The 19,692-nt window shown below is 42.1% G+C and overlaps 1 protein-coding gene across 3 annotated transcripts in view; it reads right to left on the bottom strand.

Annotated features, from left to right (window-relative positions):
* ARHGEF9 (Cdc42 guanine nucleotide exchange factor 9) overlaps positions 1 to 2,658 on the bottom strand; it is a 378,000-nt gene extending 375,342 nt beyond the window's left edge. For 2 of the 3 annotated variants that reach the window (XM_074391854.1, XM_039475471.2), the window contains exon 1: positions 2,127 to 2,658. In XM_074391854.1, the coding sequence (XP_074247955.1) occupies positions 2,127 to 2,213 (87 nt within the window). In that variant the 5' untranslated portion in view covers positions 2,214 to 2,658. The remainder of the gene's footprint in view (positions 1 to 2,126) is intronic. The other variant, XM_010351684.3, reaches the window with a different exon arrangement.
* Between the last annotated feature and the right edge of the window lie 17,034 nt (positions 2,659 to 19,692).

Genomic DNA, 19,692 nt, shown 5'->3' on the forward strand with positions numbered 1-19,692 from the left:
CACACATAAAATCTTCTCTGGGCAGGAGCTTATTTTACACAGTCCTCTCTGCTCTTCTCTCCAGCTGTTCAGCAAAATGCACCACACCAGCAGGTACCCTGCAGTTCTTCACAACAGGCCAACACAATTCCCTTGGCAGTAACCAGAAAGCCAATGTAACTGCTAAAGGAAAATCCAAATGATGCAAAGTGGTCCCTGAGATTTTACCCTTTGGGACCTTGGCAGTTTGGAAGCACTGCAGCCATTTAAAGTCTATCTCAAATGAATGAACATTAGAGTCACATTTTAGCCAATTAAAGAAGGGGGTGGTATTTCAGTTCTCCTGCAGGGGCCCATCTTCATAACATTATGGAGCTCTGATTCTACAACCCCTCCAAATATGAGTATGCAAGACATCAAAACCTAGCTTGCTTTAATTTTTACTTTTGTAGGTTGAAAGGGATCTTTTGACATACTCCATTAAAGTCCAACCCCCTGGCATTACAGATGGAGAACTTGAGGGTCAGAGAGGTGACAGCACTTCCCTGAAGTCACAATGCTAATGGGTGACAGAACCTCTCAATTCTTTTGTCCCAGGCTCTTTTAACTCCATCAAATCAACAAGAAGTTGCCATCAACCTCATCATAAACAAGGATCAGGAAGAGCTGCAGCCTAGATGAGCACAGTGTCTCCTTTAACAAGGCAAGGGGTATATTTTTCTCTATTTCAAACATCCTGTCCTTGACTACCAGGCTGCTCTCACCATCCCCTCTGAAGGTCCTTTCCTTGTCAAAAGAAGGTACCTCCAGCTACCCAGATTGAACCAACCAACTCTCTTGTGCCCAGCTAAACAATTATTGTGGAGTTAAATGTGCATTTCAGCCAACCTGGTAGTCACCCATAGAGAGGGTGCTTTTGTAAGCTGCTTAAATGTGACAATTCCTTTCCAAGCCTCAGCCTTCAACACATGTAATAGGGAATCACAGAATGAGTACTTTGAGGAGTGTGGACCGGAGATCCTCCGGGGTCTCAGGTTATTTCTGCTCTTAAAAAAATAAAAATACACCCTTGGTCCCTTAATTTAGAATTCCGAATTCTCAGGATTTGGAAAGGCCTATTAGTCACATGGTACAAATCCCCATATGAGGTCTGAATATTCCCTACAATACAGCAGTTGGGTGAGTCTTCAACCTTTTTTCCGCTTAAGGGCCTCTGGTGACCCACATCCCACTACTTCCCTGACCATTTTGTCACTGAACAGATAAAAATCATAGTAAGTGTTAAGTGAAATAGTTTATGCAAAGTACTCTGTAAAGTACCTAATACAAAGTAAAAGTACTCCTCTCTATCTATTCGAAAGTGCTTCCTTGTAATAAGCTTAATTCTGCCTCTTGCTGACTTCCACCCTGAATTCCAACCAATCCTGATGCTCCTTTCTGGGGCTACACAGAACAAACCTGATCATTTTCTACTTGAGCCCTTTGCAGATGTTTGAAGACAGCACCCACCCTCCCCCCCCAGCCCCATTCACTCTCTGATCCTGATTCACCGCAAAGGTGCTCTCCACCCATTCAAATTTCATCTTCCTGCATACGGACAGTTTAAAGTTGGCCTTGCTTTCCACAAAATCGTGGTATTTGTCACTGGAGGCTACCACTCTCTGCCTCGAGAGTTGAGCCAACAGAAGGGTACTTATCCTGTGGTCTTCAGCCCCTATGTCGCACTTGAAGGAAAGGAGCACCTCAGGGTGGTGTTGAAGTGTCCTGCCGCCCTAGTTAGAGGCCCGCAGTGTAGAGAACAGCTTTCTGCTGCCAATGGCAGCTTCCCCACGGACTGCCTTCGGTTCCTCATCCCGTCTCCTCTCTTCATTCCACCATCGTCCCCATGGAAAACTCATCAAAATTTTCCCCTCAAATCCCGAAATCTGTGAGCTGCTTTGGTGACTGATTTAAACCGGCTGTCGGGCCATGGGTAGCGCCAAGCAGGCGTCGTCTTTCATCCCCCTACCCTGGCGTGCTCCAGCCATCCCTGTCAGGGTCCCAGATTAGCCCAGGTCTCTGACCCTTTCCCAGAGCTAGTGGCAAAATTGGGACGTCCCCTGGCGGCACAGGCACAGCTTCGGCAGGGAGATGGTAGCGGGAGTTACCTTTCCTGTGGCGAGTGGCAGTGCTTCGTCAGAAGACTGGACCAGCAAGTGGGTGGTTCCGCACCTCTTCTGCGCTCTCTGGGCCATGCTGTGGCACAGGGCGGTCAGAACTGCGGACTGCAGGCCGGCTAGAGGTCCTGAGTCTCACGTAGCCGGGAGTGGAACCGACCCACTGAAGGGCTGCCTGGCTAGCGGGCAGGCTGTCGGGTGGCAGCTTGTAGGGCGGCGGCTTCGGAGGGTGAGCCACTGCGACGGAGCGCCGCTTCCCGCAGCCTAGCCAGCCGGAGCGAAAGAGCTGCTACGTGGCTTCAGTCGTCCCGGGCCGACCGCCGCACCTCTCGGGGGCTGTGGGGGCGCCTCCCTCAGCAGGTCAAGGGCACCTCTGGGAGAGCTGGCGGAGGTGCATGGGAAACTGAGAGAAGTGGATTGGATGGATCCAGGAAACAGGAGGCCTAGGGCTAGGGGCCGAGGAGATCCTAATTCAACCAAGCCACTCCTGGTCGCTGCCTCTAGCCAGCAACTGGCCGTCGGGGCGGCGAGTTCTGCGGGTCACAATTGGCGGAAGACGGAGCCGAGGAGGCAAACGAAGGTGGGAGGGGCCCCAATTCCTAAACTCGGGTTGAAACTCCAGCCTGCCAGAAGTAGGCTGGCCAAAGGCGGACGCCTACTCCCTCCCGCGCTTCCTAGAGGCTGACTGGGACAACCTCGAGACTGGGCGGGCGGGGCGCGAGGGGTAGAGGTGGTGGCGCTCAAGCTAGGGCTCTCGACTGCAAAGGCTGGTTGATCCCGCCTCCCGCTAATGGCCGCCCCCCTCCCCCGCCCCCCGCTGCCTACACAGATCGCGTATCCTGGCTTGGTCCGCCAAGGTACAACTTGCTATCCAAACATTTCAGCAGCCTAATTGCTGAGCTCCTGGGAGTAAAACGCCGTGAGCCTGGACACGCAAGCGCCCCGCGGAATACCACACGGTCGCTTCGCGCCCTGCCTCACACCAGGCTTGGGAGGCCGGGCAGAGTGGCAAGGGAAGGCGCGACCTTTTTCCTGTATCCATTCAATCCACTCATAGCAGTTTCCCGGTGATTGCGACACCCCTAGGAGGGCAGATTCCTCATATGTTAATCACAGTGTGAATTTTTAACCACCCCTCCCAGCCCTTTTAATTAACACGGTAATCAAATGCTTCGGAGCAACTAGCTTGGGACGCTTGAGGAAAGACCCAGCTGAGGTGCGATGGTCAGGGAAATTTGAATTGTACTTTCTCTCCCCTCTTGCCAGGTGTGTACTAGGACCAGGAACCTCTACCTCCTTCAGGGTATGCTTTCTGAGCGATCAACCCTGCATTTGACTCCTGTTCCTGAAGTGGAAAGGACTGACGTGAGAATTTTCCAGAAAATAGACAAATTAGGCTAATCAACCTGGCCATTATGCTAATAAATTTGTAAAATATGCCAGGAAAAAAAAAGCCACATAAATCACTTTAGCACTCTTTAAAAATATCACTGTACAATGGAGGCAGTTGTAAGAGGCAGCACTCCCCTGAAGACCCTCAAAATCCAACCTGAAGACAGAAAAGCAGCCATTCCTGACAAATGAATGGACTCGAACAAGTTTATTCTGTCAAGTTGCAGCTGACAAGCCAGCTAGGCTATGCCTGGCTGCTAGGGTAGCCTGGTCAGCCTCATGCAGAAATCTGACTTGGGGCTTCCCTCATATCTCATTCCACCTTCTCCTTTTCCACCTCTCATTGCCTTCTTCTGCTCCTAGTCATCCTGCCAGGGTATGTAATAGTTGACAGGAGACTTTAGAGGACAACCAACTCAAAACTGGGAGGAAAACCTTGAGCAGGTCACTTCGTCACCTTGGAGACTCAGTATTGCTGTCAAATCGCCACAAGAAGAGTATTTCAGAAAGGATTCAATGGGATGATATATGTATGGACCATAACAAGGGCTCTGTAAATATTTGTTTCACTTCGCCTCCCCAAATAAAAGAAAAATAGTCCCAGATGCCCTATGAAAATCATTGACCATTACCCTTGCTTCAGGCAGAGCCGGATCGCCAATGGTTAACCAGACTCTTAACGGAAAAGACCTGGCCTGCTCCTTTAAAAGCAGGCTTCTTTACTTTGCACAAGGCCTATCCTGATGAGCTCAGATTACAGACTTTCAAAACAAGGACCAGTTCTTCCTATACACTATATGTAGTGACAGGGACACTGTTGACAATATAGACAAGAACGCATATTTTGATTGCTATAATTATCCCTCTTTATCATAACAACGATGACAACAATAATAATACTCTGTGCTGGATAACAGCCTCTGTAGTGGGGAAAGGGACAATAATGGATGTAGGGGGATTAAACTTTTCTAAGATAGACCTTTCTAGCTTCTGCCTGTGTGGAAACATAATCCCAGAAACCTTGATCATGGGAACTTACCTCATCTAGCTGCTTTCCTCCTAAAATGTCATCACCATAAGGAATACTCTTGCATTACAAGCTTCCCAGGAAAAGAAAGCCATTCAAGAGGTAAACAAATATTCACTGGACACCTGTGCTAGGAAACAACCTGGCTAGTTCCCATGAGTGACACACAGATGGAAAAGGCCCACACTTACTCTCAAGGAACTCCTATCGATCAATGGAGAGAAAGCCAGTAAGAAGCATCCCACCTAGCATCTTCTGCTTTTCATTGTCCCATGATAGCCATAAAAATGTGGACTAGCATTTGGCAATCAAATTTCCGCTACACATTTTTCCTATCAAAAGTCAAGCAATGCATACAACCTGTATCCTCAAACCTTTCACTGAAGCCTGACTAATACTTGACAGTTCATTAGGTATTAAGTTCCCCAGCTATGTACAGTAGAATTGGCTAGTATTACCAATGAGTGGTTGAGGACAATACTGAATAGATCTTGGTCTTGTTTTGGAACTCTGTATGGGCTAGTTGGTGTTATTAAGAGAAAAACCCTAGCCCCGACTCTCATTCAGCCAGTTGCCTCCCAGTTCTGTACCTGTGTCTTCCACTTTTCCCTAAGGCTTTAAGTTTTTATACCTTTTATAGTAGACTGAATAATATCTCCCCAAAGATGTGCATGTCCTGATTCCTGGGACATGTGAATATATTACTGAACATGGCAAACGGACTTTGCAGAAGTGATTGCATTTAGGATTTTTAGAGAAGGAGATTATCCTGGATTAATAGGCTCTAAAGGTATTCAGATGTATCCTTACAAGAGAAAGATGGAGATTCTAAACATATGGCAGAAAGGGTGATGGGAAGATGGTGCAGAGAGAAATTTAAAGATACCGTGTGGGAAACATTGCTGTGTGAGACCCCCAAAAGGTGTAGTTCTCACTATATGGTGAGTTTGATCCCAAACACAGTTTCCTACTGGAGGCAGTTGAGCTATAGGAAAGAAGGAACTGAAAGATGACTGATCAGTTTCTAATATTAACCACAATATCCTTGGGGCCTAAACTATGCAGTGCTGCTAGACCGAATGACTCCCTACCAGCAACCAGTTTCTGCTTTTAACTTTTATGACTCTTTCTTTAAGAATAGCTTTAAACTTTTCTTTACTTGCATTACTGCCTTGTACCCTAGTTAATGGTTTAACTGTGGGAATATTTGCAAAGCAAATGCCACTATACCGATGGCTTTGATCCCAGACTCAGAGACTCCTGAATAGGGGGAGTTAAGATAAGTTGAGTCAGGAGCAGTCAAAGGAGAATCTGGTTAAAAGATATTCTGATGAGCAAAACCAGAAAACCTTTTCACATGTGAGTTCTAAAACAAGATCAAACCAAAAATACCTGCAGCCATGAGGAATAATGTCTGGATGTAAATAAGCTTTGTGATCACAGGAAATTCTATTACTTTTTACAACCACTGATTGTGTATCTGACTTCTCTATTGTATAGGTCATGTAAGGTATAGATTTGCATTTCCTCTTGCAATGACGTAAACCAGAGCAAAGAAGGTGTATTTATTCCTGGCCTTTTGAAAAATAAATTTGCTGTTTTAGACACGGCCTATACAGCCCTCCAGACCCCTGCGTTCTTTCTGTCTCTTTATTTCTTTAAGCGCACACTCTCTTCCAGGTTTTGGGACCCTCTTGCAGGTCGAGAGATCCCCTGCAGATGTTCCGTCCGACTGTCCCCGATAATACTGATCTTGAAGATTGGACTGATAAGGCCAGAAGCCAAGGAATGTAAACTGCCACTAGAAGCTGGAAGAGGGAAGGAATGAATTCTCCCCAAGAGCCTCAAGAAGGAACAGTCCTGCCAACATCTTGATTTTTATCCTTATAAAACTAATACAGGTATTGATCGACTTACGACCTATGCAACTTACAACCATTCGACTTTACAACCACAATCTCTAGCCATGACTGCTCCACGTCTGGCAGTGCAAACGTTGCCCAGCTGGGCATACGACAGTGTGGACCAGCTTCTGGCAGCACTACCATCTCTGCGTGCACCATTTCAACTGTTATCCAGACTCGGTACAGCAATTTGTGTTTTGTGTCTTGGATATTTTTCATCACACCCCTCCCAAGATGTCTACCAAGAGGAAATTGTCTTTGTCTACGCCTCAGCCTGCCAAGAAGGAAAGAAAGACCATCGATCTCGACACGAAAATGAAGATAATTAAGCAGTATGAAGGAGAAAAGAAAGTGAATGTGATCACACGTGATACGATGTTATCACACTCGACTGTGTTGATGATTTTGAAAGATAAAGAAAGAATTCGTGAAGCTGTGAAAGGTTCTGCACCCATGCGATCAACAGTTAAAACAAAGCAACGAAGAGGGCTCATCCACAAAATGGAGAAATTGCTGCCTCAGATGACGACATCAACAATCCACAGCCAAGCACCAGTGGCCAATAAAATGTTTCGTATATGTTTATATATTTTGATATGTTTTGCAATTGGGAAAATGTTTCCTATGGTATTTTTTACACCTGTATTTTGTATTTTTGTATGTGCCTGTATTTTGTAATTTTGTATGTTTTGCAAATATTAAACCAGTTGTACTGGTAATGCAGTGTTTTACTTAAACAAATGTACAAATAAGAAACAAAATGGTGTAGAGATGATACAAATGGCATAAAATGAACAAAGAAAATTATGATATATAACCATAACGAAAGAAAAATATGATAAAATATGACTTAAAGATTTTTATAACATCATTTAACAGTACTGTACTGTACATATAGCCTACTCAACTTACGATCAAATCGTGTTACGACCTGCCTGTCAGAACCAATCGTGGTTGTAAGTCGAGCACTAGCTGTATTGGACTTCTGACCTCCAGAACTGGGAGATAATAAATTTGCATAATTTTAAGTCAGTAATGTGTTGCTAATTTGTTACAGCACCTATAAAAATGAATACATTTTTATTGTGTTTGTACTTAGTTATATCTCATCTGGCTTGCTGTGTGTGTCCTTGCTACAACTCGTTACTGAATTGTAAGCAACAATGCCCAGCAAAGGGCTTTTATTAATTTGGCATTTAATAAATGCCTACGTATCATAAAAACTAACTGAATGAACAGATAAATTGATGCCACTGGCCACTAAAGTGATCAGAGGGTTAACGTGAGGAGAGAGTGCCTAGCTCATTGTAACCTACACCTATTGTTGATATCCTTCTATGGTGTGCTGGGTTATTTTGGTATACTTTTTTTTTCCTATAAAAAGAACAGTACATGATGCAGTTTCTAAACATCCTAAGAGATATTAATCAAGCTGTATGGTGTACTGAAGTAGATAACTAGAAATTTGGAATTTAAATCATATCTCTGCTATTAGTTCACTGGTGACCTTGGGTGGGTTATATTCCAGCTCATAGCCTCAGTTTCCCTTTCTGTAAAATGAGGAGATTTTGAAAACATATGGAAGATATTTTTTCCAACATTGTTCCTCAGTAGATCTTATGTTTATGTCACCTGTTTTGCTAGTCTTCTCATTTTATTTATTTTTTCACCTAGGTGAAGGGGACCTGAATCAGTGATGGTGAGGATGTAAACAGGAACAGAAAAAAGAAATTCAAGAAATAATGACACTAAAGCAGATCATGGGAATCTTTTAGTCTTCCTGAAATGAGATGACATTTCCATGCACACACAGTGGTGTGTATTTCATATATATATATATATTGCACTTTAGGTTCTGTGGTACATGGGCAGAACAAGCAGTATTGTTGCATAGGTACCTACAGGGCAATGTGGTTTGCTGGCTCCATCCCTCTGTCACCTAAATCTGGCATTTCTCCTCATGTTATCCTTTCCCCACCTCCATACCCTCCTGCTGTCCCACCCCTATTCTCCCCAACAGACCCCAGTGTGTGCTGCTCCCCACCCTGTGTCCATGTGTTCTCAATGTTCAATACCCACCTATGAGTGAGAACATGTGGTGTTTGATATTCTGTTCTTGTGTCAGTTTGCTGAGAACGGTGGTTTCCAGATTCATCCATGTCCCTACAAAGAACACAAACTCATCATTTTTTATGGCTGCATAGTATTCCATGGTGTATATGTGCCACATTTTCCTTGTCCTGTCTATCAACAACAGGCATTTGGGTTGGTTCCAGGTCTTTGCTGTTGTAAACAGTGCTGCAATGAACACACAGTGTCTTTATAATAGAACAATTTATAATCCTTTGGATAGATACCCAGTAATGGGATTGTTGGGTCAAATGGAATTTCTATTGCTAGGTCCTTGAGGAATCGACACACTGTCTTCCATAACGGGTGAACTAATATACACTCCCACCAACAGTGTAAAAACATTCTTCTTTCTCCACATCCTCTCCAGCATCTGTTGTCTCCAGATTTTTTAATGTTTGCCTTTCTAACTGGCTTGAAATGGTATCTCAATGTGGTTTTGATCTGCATTTCTCTAATGACGAGTAATGATGAACACTTTTCATATATTTCTTGGCCTCATAATTGTCTTTCCTTGAAAAGTGCCTGTTCATTTCCTTTGCCCACTGTGGTATGGTTTGCTTGTTTGTTTTTTCGTATAAATCTGTTTTAGTTCTTTGTAGATTCTGGATATCAGCCCTTTGTCAGATGGATAGATTGCAAAAACTTTTTCCCATTCTGTTGATTGCAGGTTCACTCTAATGATTGTTTCTTTGGCTGTACAGAAGCTCTGCAGTTTAATTAGATCCCATGTGTCTATTTTGTCTTTTATTGCCAATGTTTTCAGTGTTTTAGTCATGAAGTCCTTGTGTATGCCTCTGTCCTGAATGGTTTTACCTAGGTTTTCTTCTAGGGTTTTTATGGGGTTAGGTCTTATGTTTTAAGTCTTTAATCAATCTGGAGTTAATTTTAGTGTAAGGTGTCAGGAAAGGATCCAGTTTCTGCTTTCTGCACATGGCTAGCCAGTTTTCCCAACACCATTTATTAAACAGGGAATCCTTTCCCCATTGCTTGTTTTTTTCCAGATTGTCAAAGATCAGATGGTTGTAGACGTATGGCATTGCCTCTGAAGCCTCTGTTCTGTTCCATTGGTCTATATCTCTGTTTTGGTCCCAGTAACATGCTGTTTTGATTACTGTAGCCTTGTAATATAGATTGAAGTCAGGTAGCGTGATGCCTCCAGCTTTGTTCTTTTTTGCTTAGAATTGTCTTGGCGATGTGGGCTCTCTTTTGGTTCCTTTCAAAGTTTAAGGTGTTTTTTTCCAATTTTATGAAGAGGGTCATAGGTAGCTTGATGGGGATAGCATTGAATGTATAAATTACTTTGGGCAGTATGGCCATTTTCACGATATTGATTCTTCCTAACCATGAGCATGGAATGTTTTTCCATCTGTTTGTGCCCTCTCTTGTTTCCTTGAGCAGTGGTTTGTAGATCTTCTTGAAGAGGTCCTTTACATCCTTTGTTAGTTGTATTCCTATGTATTTTATTCTCTTTATAGTAATTGTGAAAGGCAGTTCATTCTCAATTTGTCTCTCTTTAAGCCTGTTATTGGTGTATAGGAATGTTTGTGAGTTCTGCACATTAATTTTGTACCCTGAGGCTTTGCTGAAGTTGCTTATCACCTTCTTGACCTCCTTTACTATGTTTTAGTTCACATTGCCATATCCTTTCCAAACTTATTGCTTTTGCAATATTGTTTTACTACTTGGAAAACCCTCTCCAATCCCATCCTACTCCCTTTAACTGCCAAGGAAACCTTAGTCATCCTTCAAAGCTTAAGACAAACGCCACTTTTTCCATGATGCCTTCCCTGATGCCATCAGAGAGAATGAATCACCGCTTCCTTTCCACCTTACTTGTTTGTATCCTATTTAAAGATATATTTTTATCTCTATATATGTAGAGTAGATTCTTGGTAGATACTAAATCAACCCACAGTATGAACTCCAAACTTCCTATACTTAAAAATGTCTTATATACAGCCTGATAATTCCCCACAATGTTAAACATACAGTTATCATATGACCTGAAATTCCATTCCTACATTCATAGAAGCATTATTCATAGTAATGGAATGGTAGAAACAAACCAAATGTCCAGTAACTGATAAATAAATAAACACTATGTGGTACATCTATACAATAGAATAACATTCCATCATAGAGAGAAATAAAGTACTGATACGTGCTACAACATGGATGAACCTTGAAAACATTATGGTACATGAAAGAAGCAAGACACAAAAGGCCGTATATTCTATTATTACATTTATGTAAAATATCAAGAAAAGGCAAATTCATAGAGACAGAAAGTTGATTAGTGGTTGCCAGGTGCTGGATGGAGAGAGGAATGGAAAGTGACTGTTAATGGGTAAAGAGTTTGTTTTTGGGGTGATGAAAATATTTTAGTAATGGTTGCACAACTCTGAATATTCTAAAAGCCCACTAAAGTGTATACTTTAAAAGGATGAATTTTTGGAATATTAAATATGTATATCAATAAAGATTTTCAAAAAGTATCTCATGTAAACATAGCTGGTCACAGGAAGAGTCCAGCATTGCAGGATGGGTCACCATTTTACTGATAATTTTTACTCAGTCTGACTTCTTTTCAGCTTGGTCCATTTTTTTTCACAATAGAGTTTAAACTGGTTTTGACAACCTTTACCACAGAATTTCCGTAATTCAACCAAAAGTTTCTCCAAATACTCTAAGATCCTGGTTTTCTTGGAAGTAGACTGAGGAGTGTTAGTATTAAAAATTTACAGGGCCTCTTCTGGCCCTCCTACCTCATAAGGTGCAGCAAAGCTTATGCTTCAGTTCTGTACTCACCTATACACCGTGTCCAATAGCCAGACTCTTGTCCATGAACGTTACAGTGTCCCAAAACTGTTGTCTGCTCTGCCTGACAGAAGCCCAAGCTGTTTTTCCACCTTCATTCATCACTTTATGCAGGGTCATGCATGAAAGGCATGCTGTACTCTGTCAACATGATGCAGAGAAGGACCACACTGCAGTCTGTAGGGGGATGAGGATGGAGGATTAACAAGAGGGAGCACCCCCAGAAGAAATAGGGAGAAATTCTTGTCAGTCTGAGCCCACTGATCTGGAGAGAAAAGAGGAAGAGGAGGCAAGCATGCCACTTTTCCCTTTGCTGGTAGAATGGGAGCCATGGTGGCTAGAGATCCTTGGGTCAGCTAAGTGCATGCACCACATATAAATAACAACCAAATGCATTTGATTAGATTGACCAATGCCCCATCTTTGGGGCAAAGAAGACTGTGGAATTGGCATCTGGGGAATGGGTAATGGATTCATTACCTGAATGATAGACTTCTAACTGTACCCTTCCTCCAAGACTGACCCTCATTTAAATGGATGCCTAGTATATGGGACTCCCTCATTAACCACATGGATAACAATGCCACTCCATGACACTTTTGTCCCCATCTTTCCTACTCAGATGAACTTACCTGTACAGTCAGGCCAGGCATTGCTCCTCCATACAGCTATGTAGGAAGCTGGCTTGCTTCAAGTTGTAAAATCACATTTCTACGTGTTAAGAACCTTGGTCTAGGAGTCTGGAGTATTGAGTTCAAGACTTGGTTCTGCTACTGAATTCTAATATGACTTTGAGAGCATCATTTTATACATTTAGGCCTTGGTTTCCCTACTCATTGTAAAATAAGAAAGCAGAGCAAGACAATCTCAAAGATTTCTTCCAAGTATTAAGTTTTTTGAGTTTGAGAAAAACAATTTGGTAGAAAGGACACATCAGGCCTCCATGAGCAAACTCAGACCCAGAAAGTCTGAAGTCCTGCCTGCCTCAGCGAATCATCCCACCACCAATACCCCTGATAGCCCAGGGAAGCTTCCCAGTTAAGATGGCTCACTCCACTCTGCCATCTTAGCTGTTATTATAATAATGTGAATACTCCTCACCCCAATCTACCATCTTAACTACTCTGACCCCACCTGCCATTGTAACTAAACTTATGGTAACGTATACTCCCTGCCTCTAACTCCCACCACTGTAACTGATCATACTCTGTAACTTTCCACTTCCCACCCAAAACCTATAAAACCAACTGCTATCCCATCAGCCTTTGCGGCCTTAACCCACCTGCACCCAGGTGAATAAACAGCCATGTTGTTCACACAAAGCCTGTTTGGGCGGGGTCTCTTCATTCAAAGCATGCGTTTTTAACAGGATAAAGGTGAGATATTAAGAATTATCTTTCCAAGGATGGCTGTAAGTCCCTATTAAGGAAGGTGATTTGGAAATGGAGAGACAGCCATTTCTACAGCTGGTTTCCATGGGAAAGGGCTTGGTGATAATTTATTATTTGTTACAATACAAATTACTCAATTGCATAAATAGTACCCTTGATTATCATAATCAGGGCAGAAAGGCTTGTGTGAAGAAGTTGAGTAGGTTCTGGTAGGTGAGGAAGAAGAGGATGGTTATGTACTCCAACTCCCCAGAAAGAGTCCATTGAAGGGCTATTAACTCCTTTCCTGATTTTTATTGGCTCATTACAATAAGAATGGTGGCAGTGGAGAATTCTGGGCTTAGGATGTGTTGACAAGGCCACATTAAGGGTGGCAAAAACACAGAACTGGAACCAATGATAAACTTCATCAACCTCACATTTGAAGCCCAAGCTGGCCTTGAGAGAGACCCTGGTGGCAATGGGTCTTTCTCTCTCTCGCTCTCTTTTTATTCTTCCTTTCTTTCTTTCTTTTTTTTTTTGAGACGGAGTTTCGCTCTTGTTACCCAGGCTGGAGTGCAATGGCGCAATCTTGGCTCACCGCAAACTCCGCCTCCTGGGTTCAGGCAATTCTCCTGTCTCAGCCTCCTGAGTAGCTGGGATTACAGGCACACACCACCATGCCCAGCTAATTTTCATATTTTTAGTAGAGACGGGGTTTCACCTTGTTGACCAGCATGGTCTCGATCTCTTGACCTCATGATCCACCCGCCTCGGCCTCCCAAAGTGCTGGGATTACAGGCGTGAGCCACCACACCCGGCCCTCTTCCTTTCTTAAAAGGTAAGTAGAAATTAACCCCATCCTCTTTGCTCCCCAAACCAAATATCCAGCATTGGAGAGAAAGCACAAAGTAAACCAAGCCTCATGACCTGCTTCATCCTCTAGGAACAGAACTGTGGGAAATTTCTGCCTGGTCAAACCAGGCTCTCCTTCTTTCATGTGTTTCTCTGTTGTTTTCCCATCTCTCGTCTCATCAGATATTTCTTCACAGGGATAAAGTCACACACCCGTGGCAGGCAGTTGACCAAATGCCTGTGTTCTGAGAAAGGGGAATAGAATAAAAACATCTCCCTACTGTTCTTGAGGCAGCATGTCCATGGTACCTGATTTGCAAGCAGCCTGATTGCCAGGAATAATTTAAATTTCTGAGAGTGGAACCCTCAGGTCCTATGTACCAGGGAAAGCCTATAAGAAAGATTTTCACCTGCCCAGTTCTATGGGAACCCCAGATGTCTTGAATTTCTGTCCTTAAACTCACCAAAGCAAATTTATTTCTTTTTAATTTTTAATTTCTAATTTTTGTGGGTACATACTAGGTGTGTATATTTATGAGTTACATGAGATATTTTCATACAGGCATGCAATGTGTAATAATCATGTTAAGGTAAATGGGATGTGCATTACCTCAAGCATTTATTCTTTTGTTGCAAAACAATCCAACTATACTATTTTAGTTATTTTTAAATGTACAATTAAATTATTTTTTACTATAGTCACTCTGTTGTGCTATCAAATACTAGCTCCTATTGGTTCTTTTTAAATTTTTTGTACTCATTAGCAATCCCTACCTATTCCCTACGAGCCCACTACTCTTCTGAAACTCCGGTAACAATTTTTCTACATTCTATCTCCATGAGTTCAATTGTTTTGGTGTTTAGATCCCACAAATAAGTGAGAACATGTGATATTTGTCTTTCTGTTTCTGGCTTGTTTCACTGAACACAGTGACCACACTGAACCAGTTTCATTCATGTTGCAAATGACTGGATCTCATTTTTTATGGCTGAATAGTACTCCATTGTGTATATGTACCACATTTTATTTATCCATTCATCTGTTAATGGACACTTAAGTTGCTTCAAAATCTTGGCTTGTGTGAACAGTGCTGCAACAAACATGGGAGTGCAGATATCTCTTAGCTATAATAATTTCCTTTCTTTTGGGTATATACCAAGCAGTGAGAGTGCTAAATTATATGGCAGCTCTATTTTCAGTCTTTTGAGGAATTTCTAAACTGTTCTCTATAGTGGTGGCACTAATTTACATTCTCATCAACAGGATATGAGGGTTTCCTTTTCTCCACATCTTTGCCAGCAGTCATTATTGCCTGTCTTTTGAGTAAAAGTAATTTTAACTGGGGTGAGATGATATCTCATTACAGTTTTGAGTTGCATTTCTGTGATGATCAGTGATATTGAGTACCTCTACATATGCCTGTTTACTATCTGTATGTCTTATTTTGAGTAATATCTATTCAGATGTTGTGCCCATTTTTAATCATATTATTAGATTATTTCTCATTCTTGTTTGAGCATCTTATATACTATGGTTATTAATCCCTTGTCAGGTGGGTAGTTTGCAAATTATTTTTTCTCATTCTGAGAGTTGTCTCTTTACTTTGTTGATGATTTCTTTTGCTGTGTGGGAACTTTTTGACATAATGTGTCCAATTTGTCCCTTTTTGCTTTCGTTGCCTGTGCTCATGGGGTATTACTCAAGAAATTTTTGCCCAGACCAATGTCCTAGAGTTTCCCCAACTTTTTCTTTTAGTAGCCTTATTGTAGACCAAATTACATTTCATCAGAGACTTAAGAATGAGTTCAAATCTTAGGTCACATTGCTCTTCTCACATTCTTAGCAGCATTCCAGATGCTACTACTTTAACAGTCATTCAACAAATGATACAGTCATCAGCTCCTACCCAGGTTCCTGGTTATCTTCTTCCTGGACTAGCACACCAGCTCCCTGTCTTTTTGCCTCTTTCATTCTCACCTACTGTTTTGGTCTAATCTCCACACAGCAGCCAGAAGAATCTTTTTAAAAACAAGTTACATCTTCTCACTTCTCTGCTAAAAATCTTCCAGTGACTTCTTCTGTCACTCAGAGTAAAACCTTACAAAGGCTTGCAAGATCCTTCCACGGGGATCCCAATCCAACTGCTCATTAGAATCACCTGGGGAGTTTGGAAAAAAATTCAGATCTTCATCTCTCTTCTCACTCTAGGCAAAATCCCTCTCTGTAATGGGATATGGACCTTGAGATTATTTTTCCAATTGTCCTCATAAATTCGATCCTGAATACTTCTCTGACTTCCTTCCCCTTTACTCTATCCCTTGTTCACTCTGTTATAGTCACAATGGCCTCCTTCCTCTTTCTCTGTAAGCCAAACACACTCCACCTTGGGGCCCTTGTGTCAACTATTCTCTCTGTTTGAAATGCTCTTTTCCAAGCTCTGTACTTGGATTATTTCCCAATTTCTTTCAATTATTTGCACATGTATTGCCAAACCAAAGAGGCTTCCTCTGACAGCCCTACAATACCTACAGAAGTTAGAGATGCCTAGGACCTAGTTTGAAAATCTGAGAAATGTGTTAATAACATCTTTCCTAGTTCTATCATCCTAGGAACCTCCACAAACTGCCACTTGCTGTCAAGTTTTTATCTTTTGACCTTCTTTTAATGATTATTGCTTCTGATTCTTTCTCCAAACACCTTGTTTTTCTTCTCTGTGCCTGAAGTCACCACCTGGCAATTACAATAACATATGAAATGTCCATAATACAGATAAATAAAGCTCTTTAAAAGAGAACTCAGGTGAAAGACTTGACCTGAAAGTTAGTGAGTATTAGGCATCCATGCTAAACACTCACATGAACTACCTCCCTTATCTGATCATATAACGTAGCACACAAGCTACAAAAGAATGAGAGATTATTCTTCATGCCCAACTCCTTAACCACAAAGATCCTAGGAAGTGGTTAGAGCTTTCAGCAAGGAAAAGGACTCCCTAGAAGAGATGGCACTTCAGCTCGCTGTCCTGGGTTATTACCCTCTGAAAAAGATAGTCTGGAAGCTGGTTATTAACAATTTGCCAACAGATCATGCCCAGCTGCCTGCTTAGCCTTACTCAAAGAACTTCACTTCAGTCTTTTTTTTTTGTTGCATTTTAGATTTTGGGGTACATGTGAAGAACATGCAAGATTGTTGCATAGGTACACACGTGGCAGTGTGGTTTTCTGTCTTCCGTCCCTTCGCCTGTATCTGTCATTTCTCCCCATGCTATCTCTTCCCACCTCCCCACAGCCCGGCCCTCCCCCAATTCCCATCAACGGACCCCAGTGTGTAGTGCTCCCCTCCCTGTGTCCATGTGTTCTCATTGATCAACACCCGCCTATGAGTGAGAACATGCGGTGTTTGATTTTCTGCTCTTGTGTCAGTTTGCTGAGAATGATGGTTTCCAGGTTCACCCATGTCCCTACAAAGGACGTGAACTCATCGTTTTGGATGGCTGCGTAATATTCCATGGTGTATATGTACCACATTTTCCCTATCCAGTCTATCATCGTTGGGCATTTGGGTTGGTTCCAGGTCTTTGCTATTGTGAACAGTGCTGCAATGAACATTTGTGTGCATGTGTCCTTATAGTAGAATGATTTATAATCCTTTGGATATATACCCAGTAATGGGATTGCTGGGTCAAATGGAATTTCTATTTTTTTTTTTTTTTTTTTTGAGACGAAGTTTTGCTCTTGTTACCCAGGCTGGAGTGCAATGGTGCGATCTCGGCTCACCGCAACCTCTGCCTCCTGGGTTCAGGCAATTCTCCTGCCTCAGCCTCCTGAGTAGCTGGGATTACAGGCACGGGCCACTATGCCCGGCTAATTTTTTGTATTTTTAGTAGAGACGGGGTTTCACCATGTTGACCAGGATGGTCTCGATCTCTCGACCTTGTGATCCACCCGCCTCGGCCTCCCAAAGTGCTGGGATTACAGGCGTGAGCCACCGTGCCTGGCCGGAATTTCTATTTCTAAGTCCTTAGGGAATCTCCACACTGTCTTCCACAATGGTTGAATTAATTTACACTCCCACCAACAGTGTAAAAGTGTTCCTATTTCTCCACACCCTCTCCAGCATCTGTTGGTTCCAGATTTTATAATGATTGCCATTCTAACTGGTGTGAGATGGTATCTCAATGTGGTTTTGATTTGCATTTCTCTAATGACCAATGATGATGAGCATTTTTTCATACGTTTGTTGGCCTCCTGCATGTGTTCTTTGTGTTCTTTTGTAAAGTATCTGTTCATATCCTTCACCCATTTTTGAAAGGGCTTTTTTTTTTTTTTTTTTTTTTTTTTTTTTTTTTGTAGATCTCTTTAAGTTCTTTGTAAATTCTGGATATCAGCCCCTTGTCAGATGGGTACACTGCAAAAAATTTTTCCCATTCTGTAGGTTGTCGATTCACTCTACTGACTGTTTCTTTTGCCATGCAGAAGCTGTAGAGTTTGATTAGGTCCCATTTGTCCATTGTGGCTTTTGTTGCCATTGCTTTTGGCGTTTCGGTCATGAAGTCCTTGCCTAGGCCGATGTCCTGAATGGTTTTGCCTAGATTTTCTTCTAGGGTTTTTATGGTGTTAGGTCTGATGTTTAAGTCTTTAATCCATCTGGAGTTAATTTTGGTGTAAGGTGTCAGGAAGGGGTCCAGTTTCTGCTTTCTGCACATGGCTAGCCAGTTTTCCCAACACCATTTATTAAACAGGGAATCCTTTCCCCATTGCTTGTTTTTGTCAGGTTTGTCAAAGATCAGATGGTTATGGGTATGTTGCATTTCCTCTAAGGCCACTGTTCTGCTCCATTGGTCTACATCTCTTTTTTGGTACCAGTACCATGCTGTTTTGATTACTGTAGCCTTGTAGTATAGTTTGAAGTCTGGTAGTGTGATGCCTCCTGCTTTGTTCTTTTTGCTTAGAATTGACTTGGCTATGTGGGCTCTCTTTTGGTTCCATATGAAATTTAAGGTGTTTTTTTCCAGTTCTGTGAAGAAGGTCATTGGTAGCTTGATGGGAATAGTGTTGAATTTGTAAATTACTTTGGGCAGTATGGCCATTTTCACGATGTTGATTCTTCCTAAACATGAACATGGAACGTTTCTCCATCTGTTTGTGTCCTCTCTTATTTCGTTGAGCAGTGGCTAGTAGTTCTCCTTGAAGAGGTCCTTTAAGTTCCTTGTTAGTTGTATTCCTAGGTATTTTATTCTCTTTGTAGCAATTGTGAATGGCGGTTCATTCTTGATTTGGCTCTCTTTAAGTCTGTTACTGGTTTATAGGAATGCTTGTGATTTTTGCACGTTGATTTTGTATCCTGAGACTTTGCTGAAGTTGTTTATCAGTTTCATGAGATTTTGAGCTGAGATGATGGGGTCTTCTAGATATACAATCATGTCATCTGCAAATAAAGACAATTTGATATCCTCCTTTCCAATTTGAATACCCTTTATTTCTTTTTCTTGCCCAATTGCTCTGGCTAGAACTTCCAGTACTATGTTGAATAAGAGTGGTGAGAGAGGGCATCCTTGTCTAGTGCCAGATTTCAAAGGGAATGCTTCCAGTTTTTGCCCATTCAGTATGATATTGGCTGTTGGTTTTTCATAAATAGCTTTTATTGTTTTGAGATACGTTCCGTCAATACCTAGTTTATTGAGGATTTTTAGCATAAAGGGCTGTTGAATTTTGTCAAAGGCCTTCTCTGCATCAATTGAGATAATCACGTGGTTTTTGTCTTTGGTTCTGTTTATGTGGTGAATTACGTTTATGGACTTGCTTATGTTGAACCAGCCTTGCATTCCTGGGATGAATCCTACTTGATCACGGTGGATGAGCTTTTTGATATGCTGTTGCAATCGGTTTGCCAGTATTTCACTGAAGATTTTTGCATCTATGTTCATCATGGATATTGGCCTGAAGTTTTCTTTTCTTGTTGAGTCTCTGCCGGGTTTTGGTATCAGGATGATGTTTGTCTCATAAAATGATTTGGGAAGGATTCCCTTTTTTTGGATTGTCTGGAATAGTTTCAGAAG

This window comes from Saimiri boliviensis, chromosome X, assembly GCF_048565385.1.
Source record: "Saimiri boliviensis isolate mSaiBol1 chromosome X, mSaiBol1.pri, whole genome shotgun sequence".
In the NCBI taxonomy this organism is placed as follows: Eukaryota; Metazoa; Chordata; class Mammalia; order Primates; family Cebidae; genus Saimiri; species Saimiri boliviensis.